This window comes from Budorcas taxicolor, chromosome 18 (genome assembly GCF_023091745.1).
Source record: "Budorcas taxicolor isolate Tak-1 chromosome 18, Takin1.1, whole genome shotgun sequence".
NCBI lineage: Eukaryota > Metazoa > Chordata > Mammalia > Artiodactyla > Bovidae > Budorcas > Budorcas taxicolor.
Genome location: NC_068927.1, coordinates 50,032,266 through 50,054,693, shown reverse-complemented (window position 1 = coordinate 50,054,693; position 22,428 = coordinate 50,032,266). Strand labels below are relative to the sequence as shown.

At 47.8% G+C, this 22,428-nt stretch overlaps 1 protein-coding gene across 1 annotated transcript; it reads left to right on the top strand.

Moving 5' to 3' along the window:
• The first annotated feature begins 3,386 nt into the window (after positions 1 to 3,386).
• On the top strand, positions 3,387 to 7,787 carry LOC128063947 (F-box only protein 27-like). Its single transcript, XM_052656776.1, has 5 exons — positions 3,387 to 3,792; positions 3,992 to 4,103; positions 4,183 to 4,278; positions 6,933 to 7,068; positions 7,647 to 7,787. Exons 1-5 carry the CDS (start codon positions 3,387 to 3,389, stop codon positions 7,785 to 7,787), a joined length of 891 nt encoding a protein of 296 aa, XP_052512736.1.
• The last annotated feature ends 14,641 nt before the right edge of the window (positions 7,788 to 22,428 follow it).

Genomic DNA, 22,428 nt, shown 5'->3' with positions numbered 1-22,428 from the left:
GTCTGACTCTTTGCGACCCCATATATTACAGCCCATCCAGCTCCTCTGTCCATGGGATTCTCCAGGCAAGAATACTGGAGTGGGGTTTGTTGTTCAGTCACTCTATCGTGTCTGACTCTGCGACCCCATGGACTGTGGCCCACCAGGCTTCCCTGTCCTTCACCATCTCCTGGACTTTGCTCAGACTCATGTCCACTGAGTCAATGATGCCATCCTTGTCCTCTGTCATCCCCTTCTCCCCCTGCCTTCAATCTTTCCCAGCATCAGGGCCTTAATAGTGAGTCGGCTCTTCACATCAGGTGGCCAAATTACTGGAGTTGGGTAGCCATTCCCTTCCACAGGGCATTTTTCCAGCCCAAGGATCTCCTGCATTACAGGTGGATTCTTTATCATCTGAGCCATCAGGGAGGCACCTATGTATGCATAAAGCTGATTCAAGTTGTTGTACAGCAGAAACTAACACAACATTGTCCAATTAAAAATTAATAAATACAATAAAGCAAAAAAAGGATATGTATTTCAATATGCAAATGATACTTGGGCTTGCTCCCAGTAAGACTGTATGGTCAGGCCACTCAAGATGGCTGTTCTCTTGCTCTCTGTACACACTTTGCCCTACCAGTGCCTGCTCCACCTACACCCTATGCACACGGACACATGGCTGACACCTCCATACTTGCCCAGGCCCCATCTAGTGATTGTTCTTATCAAAGGGGCAGTGAGGAATTGCCCTTCTGGTTTCCCTGGTACTACTGACCCCATGTGACATCAATTCCCCTGTAACTGGTAGTCTTCCCCCCAACCCTGACCCCCACCCTGGGAGTAAAGACAGCCGCCACCACCTCCTGCCCCCGGTGTCCTGCCCACCAACCTCTGCGCACAGTGGGCTGTCGCTCCCGGACCTTGCTTCAGATGTGTAAGCGTCCCCATCCACTAAACTACTTACGTCTCTGTTGCTGACTCAGGGCTCTTTCTTTGGTCTTGAGGCTGGGCGAGCACAGGCTTTGTAGGCCTGTGACGGGCAGCCCAACAAGATTTAGTTACTCAAAGTGTGGAGGGCAGTCATCAGCATCCTTTGGGGATTTGTTACAGACACAGATCTGATTCAGAACTTGGATTTTAAAACCTCCCCAGGGCATGTGAAACATCCCCAGGGTGTTCAGGCTTCTCTGTGGATGCCTAAGGCTCCATGAGACCCAGAGCTGGCACTGCCTACATGAGGAGATTTTGTGGTTTTCTGAATTGAAGCATAATAACTAGCAAAGTACCAACAAAGTCAAGGACACGCTTCCAATTGACAGAGTAATTGCATTCCTGGACTTCTCAGTGTCTATTTTTTTAAAATTATTGTTACTTCTTTATTAGTCGCTTTACAACCTTGTGGCCCAGCTGGTAAAGAATCCGCCTGCCATGCAGGAGACCTGGGTTCGATCCCTGGGTTGGGAAGATCCTCTGGAGAAGGGAAAGGCTACGCGCTCCAGTATTCTGGCCTGGAGAATTCCAGGGACTATACAGTCCATGGGGTTACAAAGAGTCAGACACGACTGAGCGACTTTTGCTTTCACACTTCACTACAACAATAATATAGTTGGCTTAAATATAACTGGGTTAGTTTCTGCTGCACAGCAAAGGGAATCAGCTATACATATGCATGTATCCCCTCTTTGGGGGATTTCCTTCCCACTTAGGTCACCAAAGAGCACTGAGTGGAGTTCCCTGTGCTATACAATATGCAAATGATACAAATGCAAAAGATACTTGGGCTTGCTCCCAGTAAGACTGTATGGTCAGGTCACTCAAGATGGCTGTTCTCTTGCTCTCTGTACACACTTTGCCCTACCAGTGCCTGCTCCACCTACACTCTATGCACATGGGCACACAGCTGACCAAAAGATTTGCATACCTTTTGTCCATCTGTATGTCTTCTTTGGAGAAAGACCTATTTAGTCTCACACCCATTTTTTGATTGCATTTTTTTTTTAAATTAAGCTGTAGGAGCTGTTTGTATATTTTGGAGATTAATCCCTTGTCAGTTGCTTCATTTGCAAATATTTTATCCCATTTTGAGGGCTGTCTTTTGCTCTTGTTTATGGTTTCCTTTACTATGCAAAAGCTTTTAAGAACAATTAAGCCCCATTTGTTTATTTATTATTATTTTTTAATTGCTTTAGGAAAGTGAAGTCACTCAGTTGTGTCCAACTCTTTGCGACCCCATGGTCTGTAGCCTGCCAGGCTCCTCTGTCCTGCCAGGCTAACTCTGTCCATGGGTTTTTTCAGGCAAGAATACTGGAGTACTTTGCCATTTCCTTCTTCAGGGGATCTTCCCAACCCAGGGATCAAACCCAGGTCTCCTGCGATGCAGGTAGATTCTTTACTTTCTGAGCCACCCAGGCTAAGTTCAAAACCCAGCTCTGTCACCTACTAGCTGTGTGACCTTGGGCAGGTCACTTGGCCTCAGTTTTCACAGCTGTGAAGTGGCGACATAGCCATACCTACCTCAGGGGGTTGCTAACCTGACTGGTGGTAAGAGACTCCCTGAAGTTCGGCTGGATAATTACTGGTTACAGCACTCATTTAGGTGTCAAATAGAAATGCATTTGGTTCCAGCTGGAGCCTGTTTTCTCCTGTGCAAGGATCTCCAAGATAGTGATGCTGGATCCTTAGAGGTGATGGGAACTGTTCCATTAGCTAAGGGATATGAGGCCTCCCGCCCAGATGCCTGGCTGAATAACAGCAGCTGTTCAGCACCAAGGGCCTTACAGCCTGGTGAGGGATGCTCCAAAGGACCAGTGGTGGGGATGACAGACAAACTCTGGGTCCCGGCATCTCCTGCTCCTCCCTCCACTGTGGCTTCTGCGATTTGGTCCCTTAATTACCCTGCAGGTTTGAACAGAGTCTGAAGGAAGGGAAGTTGGGAGAACAGGGCCTGGAGACAGGGCTGGGAGGGCATGGCAAGCAAGCCTGGGAGAAAGAGACAGGGAGAAGGGAGGGGCAGGCAGAAATGGCTAGTCATTGGGAGAAGGAGGCCAGGGCGGGGGTGGGGTAGGGAGTAGGGGAGTGGAGGGTGGGTGGGTGGTCTGGTTACTGGGTATCAAGAAGGGAGGGGCGGGCGAATAAAAAGGGCTGAGGTGGCGATGGGAACAGGTGAGGCAAGGTGAAGGCCCACTGGTGAGGAGCACTGGCTGAGATGAAGGGTGAGACTCGGGGCGCAGAGCGGGGTTTGCTGCGGGCGCTGGGGTGCGCGGGGCGGAGAGCGGCTGCGGTGGTCGGCTGGCAAGGACGGGCTGGGAGTCTGGGGACTTGAAGGGGCGGCTGCTGGGGTGTGGGGGCGACAGTTTTTGGGTGCGGGAAGCAGGGGCGTCGCCTGCGGAGGCTCCAGGTCACTGATGTCTTACGCTGGCTCTCCAGTAGCAGCAGCCGCAGGGCCTGACGAGGAGACTACGGGGGCCTCAACCTCCTGGGGCCTGCTCGCCCCCGTCCCAGCTCCGGGGGACGAACCACAGGAGGCTCCGGGCCTGAACCAACTGCCCATCGAGATGCTCCGGAAGGTGCTGAGCTACCTGCCCCCAAGCACGCTGCTCCGGCACTGCCGCCCGGTGTGCCGGCGCTGGCGAGACGTGGTGGACTGCTGGGCCCTGTGGCGGAGCATCCTGCCCTGGGAGCACCCCGACCTGTGGCCCGTCATCCGCACCTGCCTGCCCCCTGCTGACGCCCCGGGGCCCTGCATCCTGGGCCGCTTCTGCGAGCGCAGACCCATAGGACGCAAGCTCACCGCGAACCCCCCGGGCAAAGGTAAGGACCCCAAGAAAGGCATCGATCCTCGTGCGGGTGGGTGGGAGGGAGTTTTCTGCAGCTAAAACTTGGTGGCTGGGGCAGAGATGGAGCCTGTTGGGAGGAGCGGAGGGGCGAGGCCACCCGGCAAACCCTTGGGATTTAACGTGGGCTTGAGGGTGGGCAAGGAACTTGATCACAAACCTTTTTCATGTAACAGAAGACCTCTGGGACTGTATGATGCTGAGCTGTAGCGATGGCTCGGAGGAAGAGGAAGACTTGGGGGTCAGGCTGAAGACTTCTGGGGAGATGAGCTACAGTCCTGCCTACAGGTGAATATCCCTAGTCCCCAGGGTCAGGGCGGTGGTGAATTTTTGCTGGGTCTCATTGATCGTGCTCTCTCTTTCATAGGTGTTGGTACAAGGGAGAAATTTTGGACCTGGAGGAGGAGGGTCTGTGGCGGGAACTCCTGGATAGTGGAAAGATTTGGATTTCTGTCTGTCGCCGGTGAGTGTGAGGCTAAAAACAGCCCTTTTGTTCAGTGCTGACCTTGGCATGGATGATGTCATTTAAGCCTCCCAGCAACACCTTGGGCCTTCCCACTCAGTGGTGTAAGGAATCTGCCTGCCAATGCAGAAGATGTGGGTTCGATCCCTGGAAGGGAAAGATCCCCTGGAGAAGGGGATGGCAACCCACTCCAGTATTTTTGCCTGGGAAATCCCATAGACAGAGGAGCTTGACGGGCCGCAGTCCATGGGGTTGCAAAAGAGTGGGACACGACTTAGCAGCTAAATAACAACCCCTTAGGATAAAGGAGGAAGGGAAATGACTGGGCCACCTTCATAGAACAAAAGTCCACTCCCTGAACCCTCTACTAACCCTCTAAAGGGACTTGGATTGGAAGATGCCTGATTGGATTCAATATAGAGGGCTTGGGCCCAACTAAATCTCATCTGTGAATGAATTTACAGGGTTTTAGATGGGTTTAATTTCCTGGGTTTAGATGGAGGCAAGATGGAGTTGGCTAAGGGGTCAGATTCTGGAGCCAGAACCTCTCACGTTCAAACTCTGACTTCTTGGTTTTGTGGCCTTGGGCAAGTCACAGTGTGCCTCTTAAAAATAGGGTTATATGTCAGGCACCAAGCCATTGCTGTGGAGGTTGAGCTTTTTCAGCACCCTTCCTGGTCCTTGATCCTGCGGGAATGTGTATTTTGAAACCTCAAACTGGGTAGTTCAGAAAGCAGAGGTGACTTCTAGTGGCATAGCTAGAGGCTTGGCCGGATCTGCCATTAGGCTCAGACTTGTTTGACTCTTAGAGCTTGTGCTCTGTATAATGGTCTTGAAATTGGGGTCCATGAAAGAACTTCCAAGGGATACCTGACCTGGATGATTTTAAGCGAGGTGCATCCCAAATCCTGTACACTTTTATGTTCTCTGTGGTAAAATTCCTCAGCTGCAGATCACACCTATGGTGGGAGCGTCATTGTTTATGCTTCTCAATTCCTACCCCATAATGCTCCCGTTTTACTTTGTTTTGTTTCCCTTAATTCATCTGTGCCGTATCTTAGTTGCAGCTCTCTAGTTGTGGCACTTGGGCTTAGTTTCTCCAAGGCATGTGGGATCTTAATTCCCCAACTAGGGATCCAATCTGAGTCCCTTGCATTGAAGGGTGGATTCTTAACCACTGACTCCCAAGGCTCCAGTTTTATAGAAAAAGAAAACCCCTGAACTAAGTTCTTTTGGGGCCTTATTATGGGTTTCACCTCAGCCTCTAGGTCATCCTAAGTCATGTTGGTCTTATGGAGTGGCTCGCCCCCACTTTACGCTATGTGGACGTGGACAGCCTCCACCAAATTGCATTGTAGTCTGTCCAGTATGACCCAAAGTCCCCAGGTAAACAAAGGTACTCCGCACTTAGCGTTTCATGGTCACAGGAAAAGTTTTGAATAGGTATTTATAACTGTGTATGTGGTTGGCACAGAACAGCTTGAAAGGTAAGTCAAAAGAACATACATTAATACTATGTTAGGGGAATAGTACTATATTGCGGAGAAGGCAATGGCAACCTGCTCCAGTACTCTTGCCTGGAAAATCCCATGGACAGAGGAGCCTGGTGGGCTGCAGTCCATGGGGCCACTAAGAGTCGGACACGACTGAGCGACTTCACTTTTACTTTTCACTTTCATACATTGGAGAAGGAAATGGCAACCCACTCCAGTGTTCTTGCCTGGAGAATCCCAGGGACGGAAGAGCCTGATGGGCTGCCGTCTATGGGGTCGCAGAGTCGGACATGACTGAAGCGACTTAGCAGCAGCAGCAGCAGCAGCAGCAGCAGCAGCAGCAGCAGCAGCAGCAGGATACTTTTGTGGAAGAAGTAGAATGTACATCTAAAAAGTGAAGTGATGCTAAGTCTCTGTAAAGGAGACTACCTCTTTGTGTATTTATATAGTCCCTTACTCTTAAGTGACAGGAAGAACAGAATGTTGCCAGCAAACCTACCCTTAGAATCCCTCACGCCCCATTCCCCATCACTTCCAATCTAAAGGCAGCACCATCCTGAATTCTGACATAGATCAGTTTTGCCATTTGGGTGCTTAATATATAGAGAGTCATGCAGAATACAGTTTGTATTTGGCCTCTTTCAATGAACATGTTTGTAAATTCACCCATAATTATAGGTAGCTGCAGTTTCCTTTTAGACTGTGTAATATTGCTTTATATGAATATACCATAATTTGTACATTTAGCATTGATGGACATTGGATGTTTCTTTGAAGGTTGCTGGTTATTCCATCACCAGTTTATCTAGATTTCCCCTGGATCCTTTTAAGAAAAACACATTGAAAACGACATCCTTCTCCACTAGTGAAAGAATGAGGAACAATATGGGGGAAAAAATAATATAGGAGCGGGTGCCTTGAACAGCACAGCTCCCGGTCATAGCATACAGACCAGCTAGGGAGCTCATTTAGTCCAAATGCATTCCTTGGGTATGCAGAGGTTCCAAGCTCCCATGTAACAAGCACCGGCAGGTAATGATTGTACTTGTTGGGGGGACCACCGTTTTGGATTTCCACATAGGAAGGGCATTGAGGTAAAGAAGGCAGGCCCTCAGAGAAATGGGATGGCAAGTCAGTCTTAAAGATCTTCTCCTCCGGCAGCTGGACAGAGCAACAAGGCAGTGACCGGATGTATCAGCTAGTCGTCAAGCTTCTAGATGCCAACTATGCCATCTTGCATTATTTCTTCCATAAACGTTTTCCCGTCCGGCCACGGACAGGCAGTTTCTCCTTTCGGGTGAGTCTCTGGCAGGGGCGAGGGGAAAGAATGGTGGGGTCTGTAATGAACTACTGTTGCCTAATAAATTGGCCCAGATTTACAGGTTTAATATTAACAAGGCTCATCTTATCACCTCCTATGGTTTCTACGATTAGGTCTCAGCTGAGAGTTGCTCACTCTGTTCTCTCATGTAGTTCCATTTCAGACATTGGCTAGAGCTGAAGGGCAGGGTGGGCTGTGAGTGTGTATACAGCTGGCTGAGCAGCTCTTGGTTTAATCTCAGAGCTTGGCCATGGGATCTCCCTGCTGGGAGTAGTTTGGGCTTCCTCACAATATGGCAGCTTCGAGGAAACCAGCTGCTTCCTGGTGGTTCCGGATACCACACTCTTGGTTCCAGTGAAACCCTCCCAGATTCAAGGGGGTGGGGATTAGACCCCACCCCTGGGTGAGGAGTGGCATGATTCCGGAAGGACATGGGAAGTAGAGACATTGTTGCAGCCATCTATGGAAAATACCACCTGCCAGAAGGCCCCCAGCTCAGCTGTTGAGGGGAAGGCCATGGCACAATGGGACTTAACTTCTTTTTCTGCCTACAGATCATGCACGCATTCACCAACATCAAGAAGGGCGTCCGCTTTGTGTTGTTTGACCACAGTGTCGAGGGCTATGATTCGTGGCCTGAGCAGTGTGGAGTCTGCAGGCCCCAATCCAGTGTCATCGTACAGATCCGTCCCTAGGCTGTCCCTGTAAGACAACGTGACCGTGCCTTCCAGGAGCTGGGACCTTTGGCCAGACCACCTCAGTAATCGAAAGCGTGTAGCTCCTGGCATCATGGGATCTCTCCTGGATCCAATCAAGGGTCCTACTGAGCCCTGTCTTTAAATTCTATGAGAAACTGTGAAAAGAACATTCTTACATCAGGGCTACTGACTGAACGCAGCCCCTGTTCTACGGAGTGGAGACACATGGATGAAAACAAGGAAATGGTGAGAGGGCTCCTCACCGCCGCCCCTGCCCCCGCCAGTGCCAGGCCCCTCTGGTTTGGCCCCCATGCCCTCTGCCCTAGTCTTCTGTTTCTGCTGCAGAGGCTTCATTGATCACTTCCAAGAAACCCTCTCCTCGTGTCTGAACCAGAAACTCATCCATCTGGCTGAGTAATTCCAGTCTCTAACCTTCTGTGATTTCAAGACTGTGACCAGGACTCAGAGCTGAAAGCTGCTGCCAAGTCTGCTGCTAAGTTGCTTCAGTCGTTTCCGACTCTGTGCGACCCCATAAATGGCAGCCCATCAGGCTCCACCGTCCCTGGGATTCTCCAGGCAAGAACACTGGAGTGGGTTCCCATTTCCTTCTCCCAAGCATGAAAGTGAAAAGTAAAAGTGAAGTTGCTCAGTCGTGTCCGACTCTTAGCGACCCCATGGACTACAGCCTACCAGGCTCCTCTGTCCATGGGATTTTCCAGGCAAGAGTACTGGAGTGGGGTGCCATTGCCTTCTCCGAATTAGCTCAAAAGATTGTTTAGAGGCAGAGGGTTCTGCCCACCCTGTGAACAATGAATTTGGTCCCCAGAGCCCAACCCTATTCTGGATTTTATGGTGGATAGAATTATTTTGTTACTTTGAAATTCTTTTTTAATATGGAGATAATAAATCAGGAATGTATCTTCCAATCATAGTTAAAAAGTATAATATTTGCCTAAAGTAGCTCAGCTTTTTTCAATAAAAATACAATGTTACTTGACTACTTTGTTGTTCAGTCACTCAATTGTGTCTGAATCTTTGCAACCCCATGGACTGCAGCACGCCAGGTTTTCCTGTCCTTTACCACCTCCCGGAGAATGCTCAAACTCATGTCCATTGAGTCGGTGATGCCACCCAACCATCTTGTCCTCTGTCGTCCCCTTCTCCTCCTGCCTTCTATCTTTCCCAGCAGCAAGGTCTTTTCCGATGAGTCGGCTTTTCGAATCAGATGGCCAAAGTATTGGAGCTGCAGCTTCAGCATCAGTCCTTCCAATGAATATTCAGGGTTGGGTTTCCTTTAGGATTGACTGGTTTGATCTCCTTGCAGTCCAAGTGACTCTCAAGAGTCTTCAACACCACAATTCTAAAGCATCAAATCTTCAGTGCTCAGCCTTCTTGATGGTCCAACTCTCACATCCATACATGACTACTGGAAAAGCTATAGCTTTGACTAGACGGACCTATGTTGGCAAAGTAATGTCTCTGCTTTTTAATATGCTGTCTAGGTTGGTCATAGCTTTTCTTCCAAGGAGCAAGGGTATAGTTATGTATTGATACATTTTCTAAACAAAGGGTCGTACCACAAAATGACATATAATATTTTACGTAACATTCACGAAGGATACATAGTCCAGGTAAGACTGTACAAAGCAAGCAACAAGTCAGCAAGACCCCAAGTGAGCTGGGAAAGAACATTGCTCTTTAGGAAGTGACACTGCTAACATCAGAAGAAAGAGAAAGGGAATGATCTTTACGATAGAGCGAATGCTGCTGTTTTTCAGGAGTTCTGGTGTGATGAAGTTTTACACTGCACATTAGACAGACACATAGGGAGAATTTTCTCTTGTCCTGCCTCAAAATGTACATTTTATTTCATCACTCCACAATCTCACTAACGCTGATTTATTCTGTTATTGTTTCTCTTTGTTACTGGTTTATTCTTGGGATTTTATTTTTTGCTTAATCAGTTCTGATAGATGTGGAAAGTGAAAGTGAAGTCGCTCAGGCATGTCCGACTCTTTGCGACCCCATGGACTGTAGCCTACCAGGCTCCTCTGTCCATGGGATTTTCCAGGCAATAGTACTGGAGTGGATTGCCATTTCCTTCTCCAGAGGATCTTCCCAAACCAGGGATTGAACCGTGGTCTCCTGCCTTATAGACAGACGCTTTACCGTCTAGGCCACCAGGGAAGTCCTTGGTGTTCATTTGCATTTCCCTGTTGATTAAGGAGCTAGAGCACCTTTTCGTGTGTTTATTGCAATTTGTGGTCAATTTTATCTTAATCATTCTATGTATTTATTTCCCATCTTGCAAAATGGGAGGAGCCCTCTATGGAGGAGGTCACCCCTACACAATAGGTTAAGTCCAGGACCTGGTTCCATGGTGAATCTTCTAACCAGTCAAAACCAAAAGTGTTCGTTCAAGAAAGAAGTGAGACCTAAACTGTGTGCCATGGGGCAATTGACGTCTTGTCTTTTGGATGCGGTTTCTTCATCCACTAGCGTTGGAGGGTCTCCTGCAGAAGTGTCGGTCAGCAGTGGCTCGCCATGGGGATGGGGGTCCTGGTAGCAGCAGTCGTGGGAGGTGCCCCTTGGCCTGAGCGTGGTCAATCTTTTGTAACACTTATTTTATTGAGGTAGAATTGATTTGCAGTATTGTTAATTTCTGCTGTACAGCAAAGTGATGGATTCAGTTATGCATATCTATTATACATTCATTTTCATAGTCTTTCCCCTTACGGCTCATCACAGGATATTCAGTACAGTTCCCTGTGCTATACAGGACGTTTTGTTGTTTATCCATTCTAGATACAATACTTTGCATCTCCTAATCCCAAAGTTGCAATCCATCCCTCCCCCGACACCGCCTCCTTGGCAACCACAAATCTGTTCTCAGGGTCTTTGAGTCTGTCTCTGCTTCATAGATAATTTCTTTTGTGTCACGTTTTAGATTTCAAATAGAAGTGATATCATATGGTATTTTGGAGAAGGCAATGGCACTCCACTCCAGCACTCTTGCCTGGAAAATCCCATGGACAGGGGAGCCTGGTAGGCTGCAGTCCATGGGGTCGCTAAGAGTCGGACACGACTGAGTGACTTCACTTTCACTTTTCTCTTTCATACATTGGAGAAGGAAATGGAAACCCACTCCGGTGTTCTTGCCTGGAGAATCCCAGGGACGGGGGAGCCTGGTGGGCTGCCATCTATGGGGTCACACAGAGTTGGACACGACTGGAGTGACTTAGCAGCAGCAGCAGCAGTGGAAGCATATGGTATTTATCTTTTTCTTTCTGATTCACTTCACTTAGTATGATAATCTCTAGGTCCATCCTTGCTGTTGAAAATAGCGTGATATCATTTTTTGTAGCTGAGTAGCATTCCATCGTGTTTATCTGTGTACCATATCTTTATCCTTTCATCTGGCAGTGGACATTTAGGTTGGTTCCATGTCTTGTCTTGAAGAAGGCAATGGCAATCCACTCCTGTACTGTTGCCTGGAAAATCCCATGGGTGGAGGAGCCTGGTGGGCTGCAGTCCATGGGATCGTGAAAAGTCAGACACGATTGAGCGACTTCACTTTCACTTTTCACTTTCATGCATCAGAGAAGGAAATGGCTATCCACTCCAGTATTCTTGCCTGGAGAATCCCAGGGACGGGGGAGCCTGGTGGGCTGCCGCCTATGGGGTCGCACAGAGTCAGACACGACTGAAGCAACTTAGCAGTATTCCACTGTGTTTATCTGTGTACCATATCTTTATCCTTTCATCTGGCAGTGGACATTTAGGTTGGTTCCATGTCTTGTCTTGAAGAAGGCAATGGCAATCCACTCCAGTACTGTTGCCTGGAAAATCCCATGGGTGGAGGAGCCTGGTGGGTTGCAGTCCATGGGGTCGCTAAGAGTCGGACACGACTGAGCAACTTCAATTTCACTTTTCTCTTTCATACATTGGAGAAGGAAATGGAAACCCACTCTGGTGTTCTTGCTTGGAGAATCCCAGGGACGGTGGAGCCTGATGGGCTGCCATCTATGGGGTCACACAGAGTTGGACATCTGGTTCCATGTTTTGGCTATTGTAGACAGTGCTGCAGTGAACGCTGAGGTGCATGTATGTTTTGGATTATATGCCCGGAAATGGTATTGCAGGATCATATGGCAACTCTGTTTTTAGTTTTTGAGGAAACTCCATAGTGTTCTCCATATTGGTTGCACCAATTTATATTGGTGCAATTTAATTCCCACCAACAGTGAGGGAGGGTTCCCTTTTCTTCACATGGTCAGTCTTTCTTGGATCTATACTTCCATCCACCCTCCCACGGGACTTAATGCCTCCCAAACATCATACTGTTTCCTCCAACATTTCCGTATAAATCTCTAAAAGATAGGATCTCTCTCCTGGAAAGAAAAACTGCAGTATTGGGACTTCCCTGGCAGTGCATTGAGGAAGACCCCATGCTTCCAGTACAGGGGGCCGGGGTTCAATCGCTGGTCATGGAACTAGATCTAACATGCCACGACTAAGACCCAGTGCAGCGAAGCAAATTTTAAAAAATTGCTTTTAAAGAAGAAACTGCAATAGTCTAGCACACTTAAGGAATTATTAACGTCTTTGGGGGAATTCCATGGTGGTCCAGTAGTTAGGACACAGTGCTTTCACTGCCGTGGGCCTGGGTTCAATCCCTGGTTGGGGAACTGAGACCCAAGTTGTGTGCCGTGTCCAAAAACCAACAAACAATCAAAAAAAAAAAAAAAAAAAACCCAAAATACAAGAAACCACTTTTGTGGGCTTCCTGGAGGTCCAACGGTTAAGAATCTGTGCTTCTGCTGCAGGGAGCATGGATTTGATCTCTGGCCCCTGGTCAGGGAACCCAGATCCCATGTGCCCCGTGGCATGGCCAAAAAAAAAATAATTAAAAATAAAAAAATGTCTTTTGAAATATATGGGATTACCTATTACTTATATTTTCTAAATGGGCAGTTGCCTGCAAGCAGAAATGCTACCGGGTAGATGCAGGCAGCTCTGGCTGAACCTTTATTAGGAATGTTCCCATGGTCTGTGATTAGGGAGGTTCTGGCTGGACAGTTCCAAGGACATCCATTACGACGGATTCTTCTGGAAAAAGGCAGCCCCTCCACATGCCCCCGGCCCATCTCCCCCTAAGGCTGGAGCAATCCTCCTCCTCGCCCTCTGCCCCTTTGCAGACCTTCCATATCAGGGCTCTCCCTTCAGTCACGTGGCCTGTCCCACTCCTTGCCCCGCCCAGGATTCTCTTCTCAAATCCTCTTGGTGTGTTTCTCCTTCAAACAGGCCAATGTTTTGATCATTATTCTGTTGTAGAGATTAGAAAATTTAGCCCTAGGCAGAATTTTTCCTAATGTTTTGATTATTTCATTTCTAGGTGTGGCTTCAGTAGAAGGAATTACTTCTTTAGGGGAAGGAGGTTTTGTGAATTCTGTGGCTGTTTTCTGCTGTTGATCCCTACAGGCTGGGTTAGGTGGGGAGCTGAGAGGATTGTATCTGAAATCCTGTCTCCTCAGTTCAGTTCAGTGGCTCTGAACTCTTTGTGACCCCATGAACCGCAGCACGCCAGGCCTCCCTGTCCATCACCAACTCCTGGAGTTCACTCAGACTCATGTGCATCAAGTTGGTGATGCCATCCAGCCATCTCATCCTGGGTCGTCCCCTTCTCCTCCTGCCCCCAATCCCTCCCAGCATCAGAGTCTTTTCCAATGAGTCAACTCTTTGCATCAGGTGGCCAAAGTATTGGAGTTTCAGCTTCAACATCAGTCCTTCCAGTGAACACCCAGGACTGGTCTCCTTTAGGGTGGACTGGTTGGATCTCCTTGCAGTCCAAGGGACTCTCAAGAGTCTTCTCCAACACCACAGTTCAAAAGCATCAATTCTTTGGCACTCAGCTTTCCTCACAGTCCAACTCTCACATCCATACATGACCACAGGAAAAACCATAGCCCTGACTAGATGGACCTTTGTTGGCAAAGTAATATCTCTCCTTTTGAATATGCTATCTAGGTTGGTCATAACTTTCCTTCCAAGGAGTAAGCTTGTTTTAATTTCCTGGCTGCAATCACCATCTGCAGTGATTTTGGAGCCCCCAAAAATAAAGTCTGACAGTGTATCCACTGTTTCCCCATCTATTTCCCATGAAGTGATAGGACCAGATGCCATGATCTTCATTTTCTGAATGTTGAGCTTTAAGCCAACTTTTTCACTCTCCTCTTTCACTTTCAACAAGGGACTTTTTAGTTCCTCTTCACTTTCTGCCATAAGGGTGGTGTCATCTGTGTACCTGAGGTTATTGTTTATCTCCCGGCAATCTTGATTCCAGCTTGTGCTTCTTCCAGCCCAGCGTTTCTCATGATGTACTCTGCCTATAAGTTAAATAAGCAGGGTGACAATATACAGCCTTGACATACTCCTTTACCTATTTGGAACCAGTCTGTTGTTCCATGAAAAGTGAAAGTGAAAGTAAAATCACTCAGTCGTGTCCGACTCTATGCGACCCCGTGGACTGTAGCCCACCAGGCTCCTCCGTCCATGGGATTCTCCAGGCAAGAATACTGGAGTGGGTTGCCATTTCCTTCTCCAATGTCCAGTTCTAACTGCTGCTTCCTGACCTGCATACAAGTTTCTCAAGAAGCAGGTCAGGTGGTCACAAAATATTACTTTGTGTTCCCCTCCAGGGCAACACATCTTTTTCAGGATTTTCCACAGTTTATTGTGATCCACACAGTCAAAGGCTTTGGCATAATCAATAAAGCAGAAATAGATGTTTTTCTGGAACTCTCTTGCTTTTTCCATGATCCAGCAGATATTGGCAATTTGATCTCCTGTCTCAAGGCAAATTGGAAGTGGTCAAACAAGAAATGGCAAGGGTGAACTTCGACATTCTAGGAATCAGTGAACTAAAATGGACTGGAATGGGTGAATTTAACTCAGATGACCATTACATCTACTACTGCAGGCAGGAATCCCTCAGAAGAAATGGAGTAGCCATCGTGATCAACAAAAGAGTCCGAAATGCAGTACTTGGATGCAATCTCAAAAACAACAGAATGATCTTTTCGTCTCCAAGGCAAACCATTCAATGTCACAGTTATCCAAGTCTATGCCCCAACCAGTAACGCTGAAGAAACTGAAGCTGAACAGTTTTATGAACACCTACAAGATCTTTTAGAACTAACACCCAAAAAAGATGTCCTTTTCATTATAGGGGACTGGAATGCAAAAGTAGGAAGTCAAGAAACACCTGGAGTAACAGGCAAATTTGGCCTTGGAATGTGGAATGAAGCAGGGCAAAGACTAATAGAGTTTTGCCAAGAAAATGCACTGGTCATAGCGAACATACTCTTCCAACAACACAAGAGAAGACTCTACACATGGACATCACCAGATGGTCAACACTGAAATCAGATTGATTATATTCTTTGCAGCCAAAGATGGAGAAGCTCTATACAGTCAGCAAAAACAAGACCGGGAGCTGACTGTGGCTCAGATCATGAACTCCTTATTGCCAAATTCAGACTTAAATTGAAGAAAGTAGGGAAAACTGCTAGACCATTCAGGTATGACCTAAATCAAATCCCTTATGATTATACAGTGGAAGTGAGAAATAGATTTAACGGTCTAGATCTGATGGATAGAGTGCCTGATGAACTATGGAATGAGGTTCATGACATTGTACAGGAGACAGGGATCAAGACCATCCCCATGGAAAAGAAATGCAAAAAAGCAAAATGGCTGTCTGGGGAGGCCTTACAAATGGCTGTGAAAAGAAGAGAGGCGAAAAGCAAAGGAGAAAAGGAAAGATATAAGCATCTGAATTCAGACTTCCAAAGAATAGCAAGAAGAGACAAGAAAGCCTTCTTCAGGGATCAATGCAAAGAAATAGAGGAAAACAACAGAATGGGAAAGACTAGAGATCTCTTCAAGAAAATTAGAGATACCAAGGGAATATTTCATGCAAGGATGGGCTCAATAAAGGACAGAAATGGTCTGGACCTAACAGAAGCAGAAGATATTAAGAAGAGGTGGAAAGAATACACGGAAGAACTGCACAAAAAAGATCTTCACGACCCAGATAATCATGATGATGTGATCACTAATCTAGAGCCAGACATCTTGGAATGTGAAGTCAAGTGGGCCTTAGAAAGCATCACTATGAAAAAAGCTAGTGGAGGTGATGGAATTCCAGCTGAGCTCTTTCAAATCCTGAAAGATGATGCTGTGAAAGTGCTGCACTCAATATACCAGCAAATTTGGAAAACTCAGCAGTGGCCACAGGACTGGAAAAGTCAGTTTTCATTCCAATCCCAAAGAAAGGAGATGCCAAAGAATGCTCAAACTACCCCACAATTGCACTCATCTCACATGCTAATAAAGTAATGCTCAAAATTCTCCAAGCCAGGCTTCAGCAATACATGAACTGTGAACTCCCTGATGTTCAAGCTGGTTTTAGAAAAGGCAGAGGAACCAGAGATCAAATTGCCAACATCTGCTGGATCATGGAAAAAGCAAGAGAGTTCCAGAAAAACATCTTTTTCTGCTTTATTGACTATGCCAAAGCCTTTGACTGTGTGGATCACAATAAACTGTGGAAAATTCTGAGAGAGATGGAAATACCAGACCACCTAACCTGCCTCTTGAGGAATCTGTATGCAGGTCAGGAAGCAACAATTAGAACTGGACATGGAACAACAGACTGGTTCCAAATAGGAAAAGGAATACGTCAAGGCTGCATATTGTCACCCTGCTTATTTAACTTATATGCAGAGTACATCATGAGAAACCCTGGGCTGGAAGAAGCACAAGCTGGAATCAAGATTTCTGGGAGAAATATCAATAACTTCAGATATGCAGATGACACCACCCTTCTGGCAGAAAGTGAAGAGGAGCTAAAAAGACTCTTGATGAAAGTGAAAGAGGAGAATGAAGAAGTTGGCTTAAAGCTCAACATTCAGAAAACGAAGATCATGGCATCTAGTCCCATCACTTCATGGGAAATAGATGGAGAAACAGTAGAAACAGTGTCAGACTTTATTTTGGGGGGCTCCAAAATCACTGCAGATGGTGATTGCAGCCAGGAAATTAAAAGACGTTTACTCCTTGGAAGAAAAGTTATGTCCAACCTAGACAGTATATTCAAAAGCAGAGACATTACTTTACCAACTAAGGTCCGTCTAGTCAAGGCTATGGTTTTTCCTGTGGTCATGTATGGATGTGAGAGCTGGACTGTGAAGAAGGCTGAGCGCTGAAGAATGGATGCGTTTGAACTGTGGTGTTGGAGAAGACTCTTGAGGGTCCCTTGGACTGCAAGGAGATCCATCCAGTCCATTCTGAAGGAGATCAACCCTGGGATTTCTTTGGAAGGAATGATGCTAAAGCTGAAACTCCAGTACTTTGGCTACCTCATGCGAAGAATTGACTCATTGGAAAAGACTCTGATGCTGGGAGGGATTGGGGGCAGGAGGAGAAGGGGACGACCCAGGATGAGATGGCTGGATGGCATCACTGACTCGATGGACGTGAGTCTGAGTGAACTCCGGGAGATGGTGATGGACAGGGAGGCCTGGCGTGCTGCGATTCATGGGGTCGCAAAGAGTCGGACACGACTGAGCAACTGAACTGAACTCCTCAACCATATCTAATCCCTCATTCCAGGTGATATGAGCATATCAGGGCTGAATCACCTTAGGGAAGGAGCTGGCTAATCCACACCCAGGGCTGCCCCACTCAATCCTACACTTAGGGAGCTGTGTTCTTTACTAATCCCTCCCACTCATCTGAGAGAGGAGATTTTGTTAACTATTTGCTGTTCAGCAGCTCAGTGGTGCTTAGGGACCCCATGGACTGCATGCCAGGCTTCCCCATCCTTCACCATCTCCTGGAGCTTGCTCAGACTCATGTCCATTGAATCGGTGATGCTATCCCACCATCTCATCTTCTGTTGTCCTCTGTAGTTAACTATTAGGTTGGTGCAAATGTAATTGCAGTTTCTGACCATTAATTTTCAGTCATCATAACTAAGCTCAAACACATCTTTATTTAAAAAAAAAAATAGGATCCATTACAATCAACACAGTTTTGCCAAAGAGAAATGAATTTGCTTATTCCTGTAGCTTAAAACTCCATGCCTTAGGATTTGAGGAACTCTTGGAAAGCATTCTCTGCCTCCTGGTTGTGGAAACATTTTCCCTACAAAAGGTTGTTGAGATGCTTGAAGAAGTGATAGTTGACTGGCAAGAGTTCAGGTGAATATGGAGGACAAGGCAAAATTTCATAGCCCAACTCTTTCAGCTTCTGAAGTGTTGGTTGTGTGATGTATGGTTGGGCATTGTCATGGAGAACAATTGGGCCCCTTCTGTTGACCAATGGCAACCCACTCCAGTATTCTTGCCTAGAGACTTCCATGGGCAGAGGAGCCTGGTGGGTCCCAAGGGGTCCCAAAGAGTCAGACGTGACTGAGTGACAAACAGCCATGTTGACCGATGCTGGCTGCAGGCACTGGAGTTTCGGGTGCATCTCATCACTTTGCTGAGCATGCTTCTCAGATAATGGCTGGGATTCAGACAGCTGTAGTGGATCAGTCGGGCAGCAGACCGCCATCAGTGACCATGATCATGAACCTGGCTAGGTTCAAATCCCAGCTCTCTCACCTACTAGCTGTGTGACCTTGGGCAGGTCCCTTGGACTCAGTTTCCTCAGCTGCGAAGTGGGGATATAGTCAGACCTGCTTCAGAGGTTGCTAATCTGATCACTAGTAAAAGTTTCCATGAAGTTTGGCTGGATTATGACTGGTTGCAACACTCATTTAGGGAGTCAAATAGTAATGCATTTGGCTCCTCCTGGAGCCTATTTTCTCCTGTGCAAGGATCTCCAAGTTAGTGATGATGCTGGATCCTTAAACGTGATGGGAATTCTTCTTGGAAGTAAAGAATATAAGACCTCCTGCCTGGATACCTGAGTGAGTGACAGCAGGTGTTCAACACCAAGGTCCTTACTTAGAGCCTGGTTAGGGACTCTCCTTTGGACCAGTGGTGGGGACTAAGAGCGACAGACTCTGGATCTTGGTGACCCTCCCCGCTTCCTCTTCTGCGGATTCTGTTTGATGATTAATTCACAATCTGAATACAGCCGGAAGGAGAGGGTGTCTGGAGATTACCGGAGGCGTGGATGGGAGGAGCTGGCTTGTCAGTTGGGGGTCGAAGCAGTGGGGAGGAGGGGGCGGGACAGTGAGAAGGGAGGGACGGGAGACCACGGAGTCAGAAAGAGCAAATGAGGGCCGGTGGGTGGTTCTGGGTTTTAAGAAGGGAAGGCAAGAGTATGAAAAAGGCGGAGGAAGCAATCAGGGCATGTGGAGCAAGGTGATGGCCTGCTGGGGTGGAGCAACATGCCGAGATGCGGACTCAGCCAGGGCTCTGCGCGCCCCGGAGGGGGCTGGCTGCCTGGGACTGTGGGGCAAGTAGGGGAGAGTGGAGGGGATGGGAGGAATCTGGGAACTTGAGGATAGGGCCGGGAGGCGGCTGGTGGGGTTAAGGGGGTGGGGGATGACAGTCTTGAGGTGTGGCTGGCAGCGGCGGGGCTGGTGGAGGCTGGAGGTCACGGACACTCTGACGTCTTGACGCTGGATCTCCAGCAGCAGCAGCCTGGCCTGGCGAGGACGACCTGTGGGCCTCTGGGGGCCTCCCCGCCAGAGTCCCCGTTCGGGACCGCGAACCCAAGGAGGTGCTGGACCTGAGCCGACTGCCTAACGAGCTGCTCCAGGAGGTGCTGAGCTACCTGCCCCCAAGCACGCTGCTCCGGCACTGCCGCCCGGTGTGCCGGCGCTGGCGAGACGTGGTGGACTGCTGGGACCTGTGGCGGAGCATCCTGCCCTGGAAACACCCCGACCTGTGGCCCGTCATCCGCACCTGCCTGCCTCCTGCTGACGCCCCCGGGCCCTGCATCCTGGGCCGCTTCTGCGAGCGCAGATCCATAGGACACAACCTCCTCCGGAACTCTCAGAACCCTCGTGGCCTAGGTGGGAGCCCAGGAAAGGGGTCCTCGTGGGAGTGTGAGGGAGGGTGTGGTAGCCTTGTATTTGGTGGGGGCGCGGCAGGGGACTATAGGGGAGACCCATGGGACTTTAACTGAGCTCCCAGGTGGACGACGAACCTGGGCACAAGTCTTTTTTACTTAACACGTGGCTTCCAAAAACAGCGCTTAGTGATGCTCTGCATGATGGAGGGAACCTATAGAGGCATTCCTGAAGTCTTTTCTCGTTTCTGCCACAGTCCTGGTAACAAGTAAATGTCCCTCCCTATTCCCCAAGGACCAGGGCGGTAGTGAGAACTTGCCTCTTCTTGACTTTTCTCCTTCTTTCCTAGGTGGTTTCTAAAGAAGGAAGTATTGGACCTAGAGGAAGAGGGCCTATGGCCAGAACTCCTGGATAGTGGAAAGATTAAGATTTCTGTCTCTGCCCGGTGAGCGTGATTATAAAAACAGCTTTTAGCGAAGTGCTGACCTTGACCTGGGTGATGTCATTTAGGCCTTCTAACAATCCCTTGGGCTTCCCAGGTGGCTCAGTGGTAAAGAATCTGCCTGCAATGCAGGAGACCTGGGTTCGATCCCTGAGTCAGGAAGATCCCCTGGAGAAGAAAAAGTAAAGTGTTAGTTGCTCAGTTGTGTCTGACTCTGTGTGACACCATGGACTGTACCCTGTCCATGGAATTCTCCAGGCAAGAATACGGTAGTGGGTTGTCATGCCCTTCTCCAGGGGATCTTCCTGCCCCAGGGATCAAACCAGGGTCTCCTGCATTGCTGTCAGATTCTTTACCATCTGAGGCACATGGGAAGCCCATGTGGAGAAGGAAATGACACCCCAGTCCATTCTTCTTTCCTGGGAAATCCCATGGACAGAGGAGCCTGGCGGGCTACAGTCCATGGGGTTGCAAAAGAATTGGACAGAACTTCAGTGACTAAACAACAACCTCTTAAGATGAAGGAATAGTAATGACTTTACCACTCTCATAGCCTTAGTACTTAGCAAGTTCAGTCTCTGAACCCTCCCTTAACCCCCAAAGGAAACTGGGCTGGAAAATGCCCAGTTGGATTCAACACATTCACTTAAGTCAAGAACAGAATGTTAAAAAGAAGAACAGAAAGTTGCCAGCAAACACCACCCTTAGCACCCCTCATGCCCCATTCCCAACACTTCCAACCCAAAGGTAGCACCATCCTGAATTCTGTTACCATAGATGAGTTTTACCCATTGTGATACTATATATATACATATATATTAATACATTATATATGGTGTCATACATAGTGTGGATCTGGCTTCTTTCAGTAACATATTTGTAAATTCATCCACAATTGTCTATCCAGTACTTTGGCCACCTCATGCGAAGAGTTGACTCATTGGAAAAGACTGTGATGCTGGGAGGGGTTGGGGGCAGGAGGAGAAGGGGACGACAGAGGATGAGATGGCTGGATGGCATCACTGACTCGATGGACGTGAGTCTGAGTGAACTCCGGGAGTTGGTGATGGACAGGGAGGCCTGGCGTGCTGCGATTCATGGGGTTGCAAAGAGTGGGACACGACTGAGTGACTAAAGTGAACTGAACTGAACAATTAGTTTACTTTCATGACTGTATAATATCTCACTGAATATACTATAATGTATCCATTTACCACTGATGGACATTAGATGTTGTTTTCTTTGAATGTTGCTGGATATCTCTTCATCTGTTTATTTAGATTCTCCTGGATGCTTTTAAAACACTAAGAAAATTATACCTTAAATCATTACCACTGTTCAGTTTAGTTCAGTTGCTCAGTCGTGTCTGACTCTTTGCGACCCCATGAACCGCAGCACGCCAGGCCTCCCTGTCCATCACCAACTCCCGGAGTTCACCCAAACTCATGTCCATCGAGTCGGTGATGCCATCCAGCCATCTCATCCTCTGTCGTCCCCTTCTCCTCCAACCTGCAATCTTTCCCAGCATCAGGTGGCCAAAGTATTAGAGTTTCAGCTTCAGTATCAGTCCTTCCGATAAACACCCAGGACTGATCTCCTTTAGGATGGACTGGTTGGATCTCCTTGCAGTCCAAGGGACCCTCAAGAGTCTTCTCCAACACCACAGTTCAAAAGCATCAGTTCTTCGGCGCTCAGGTTTCTTTATAATTCAACTCTCACATCTATACATGACTAGTGGAAAAACCATAGCTAGATGACTAGCTAGATGGTTGACTTGAGGGACCTTTGTTGACAATGTCTCTGCTTTTGAATATACTGTTTAGGTTGGTCATAACTTTCTTTGCAAGGAGTAAGCGTCTTTTAATTTCCTGGCTGCAATCACCATCTGCAGTGATTTTGGAGCCCCCAAAAATAAAGTCTGACACTGTTTCCCCATCTATTTCCCATGAAGTGATGGGACCAGATGCCATGATCTCAGTTTTCTGAATGTTGAGCTTTAAGCCAATTTTTTCACTCTCCTCTTTCATTTTCATCAAGGGGCTCTTTAGTTCTTCTTCACTTTCTGCCATAAGGGTGGTGTCATCTGCATATCTGAGGTTATTGATATTTCTCCAGGCAATCTTGATACCAGCTTGTGCTTCATCCAGTCCAGCGTTTCTCATGAT

Excerpts from the sequence above, each read along its gene's own strand:
- LOC128063947 (XM_052656776.1), top strand. The coding sequence starts at position 3,387 with ATGTCTTACGCTGGCTCTCCAGTAGCAGCAGCCGCAGGGCCTGACGAG. Across the intron at positions 4,279-6,932 it reads TGGATTTCTGTCTGTCGCCG|CTGGACAGAGCAACAAGGCA; the intron begins GTGAGTGTGAGG and ends CTCCTCCGGCAG. Across the intron at positions 7,069-7,646 it reads CAGGCAGTTTCTCCTTTCGG|ATCATGCACGCATTCACCAA; the intron begins GTGAGTCTCTGG and ends TTCTGCCTACAG.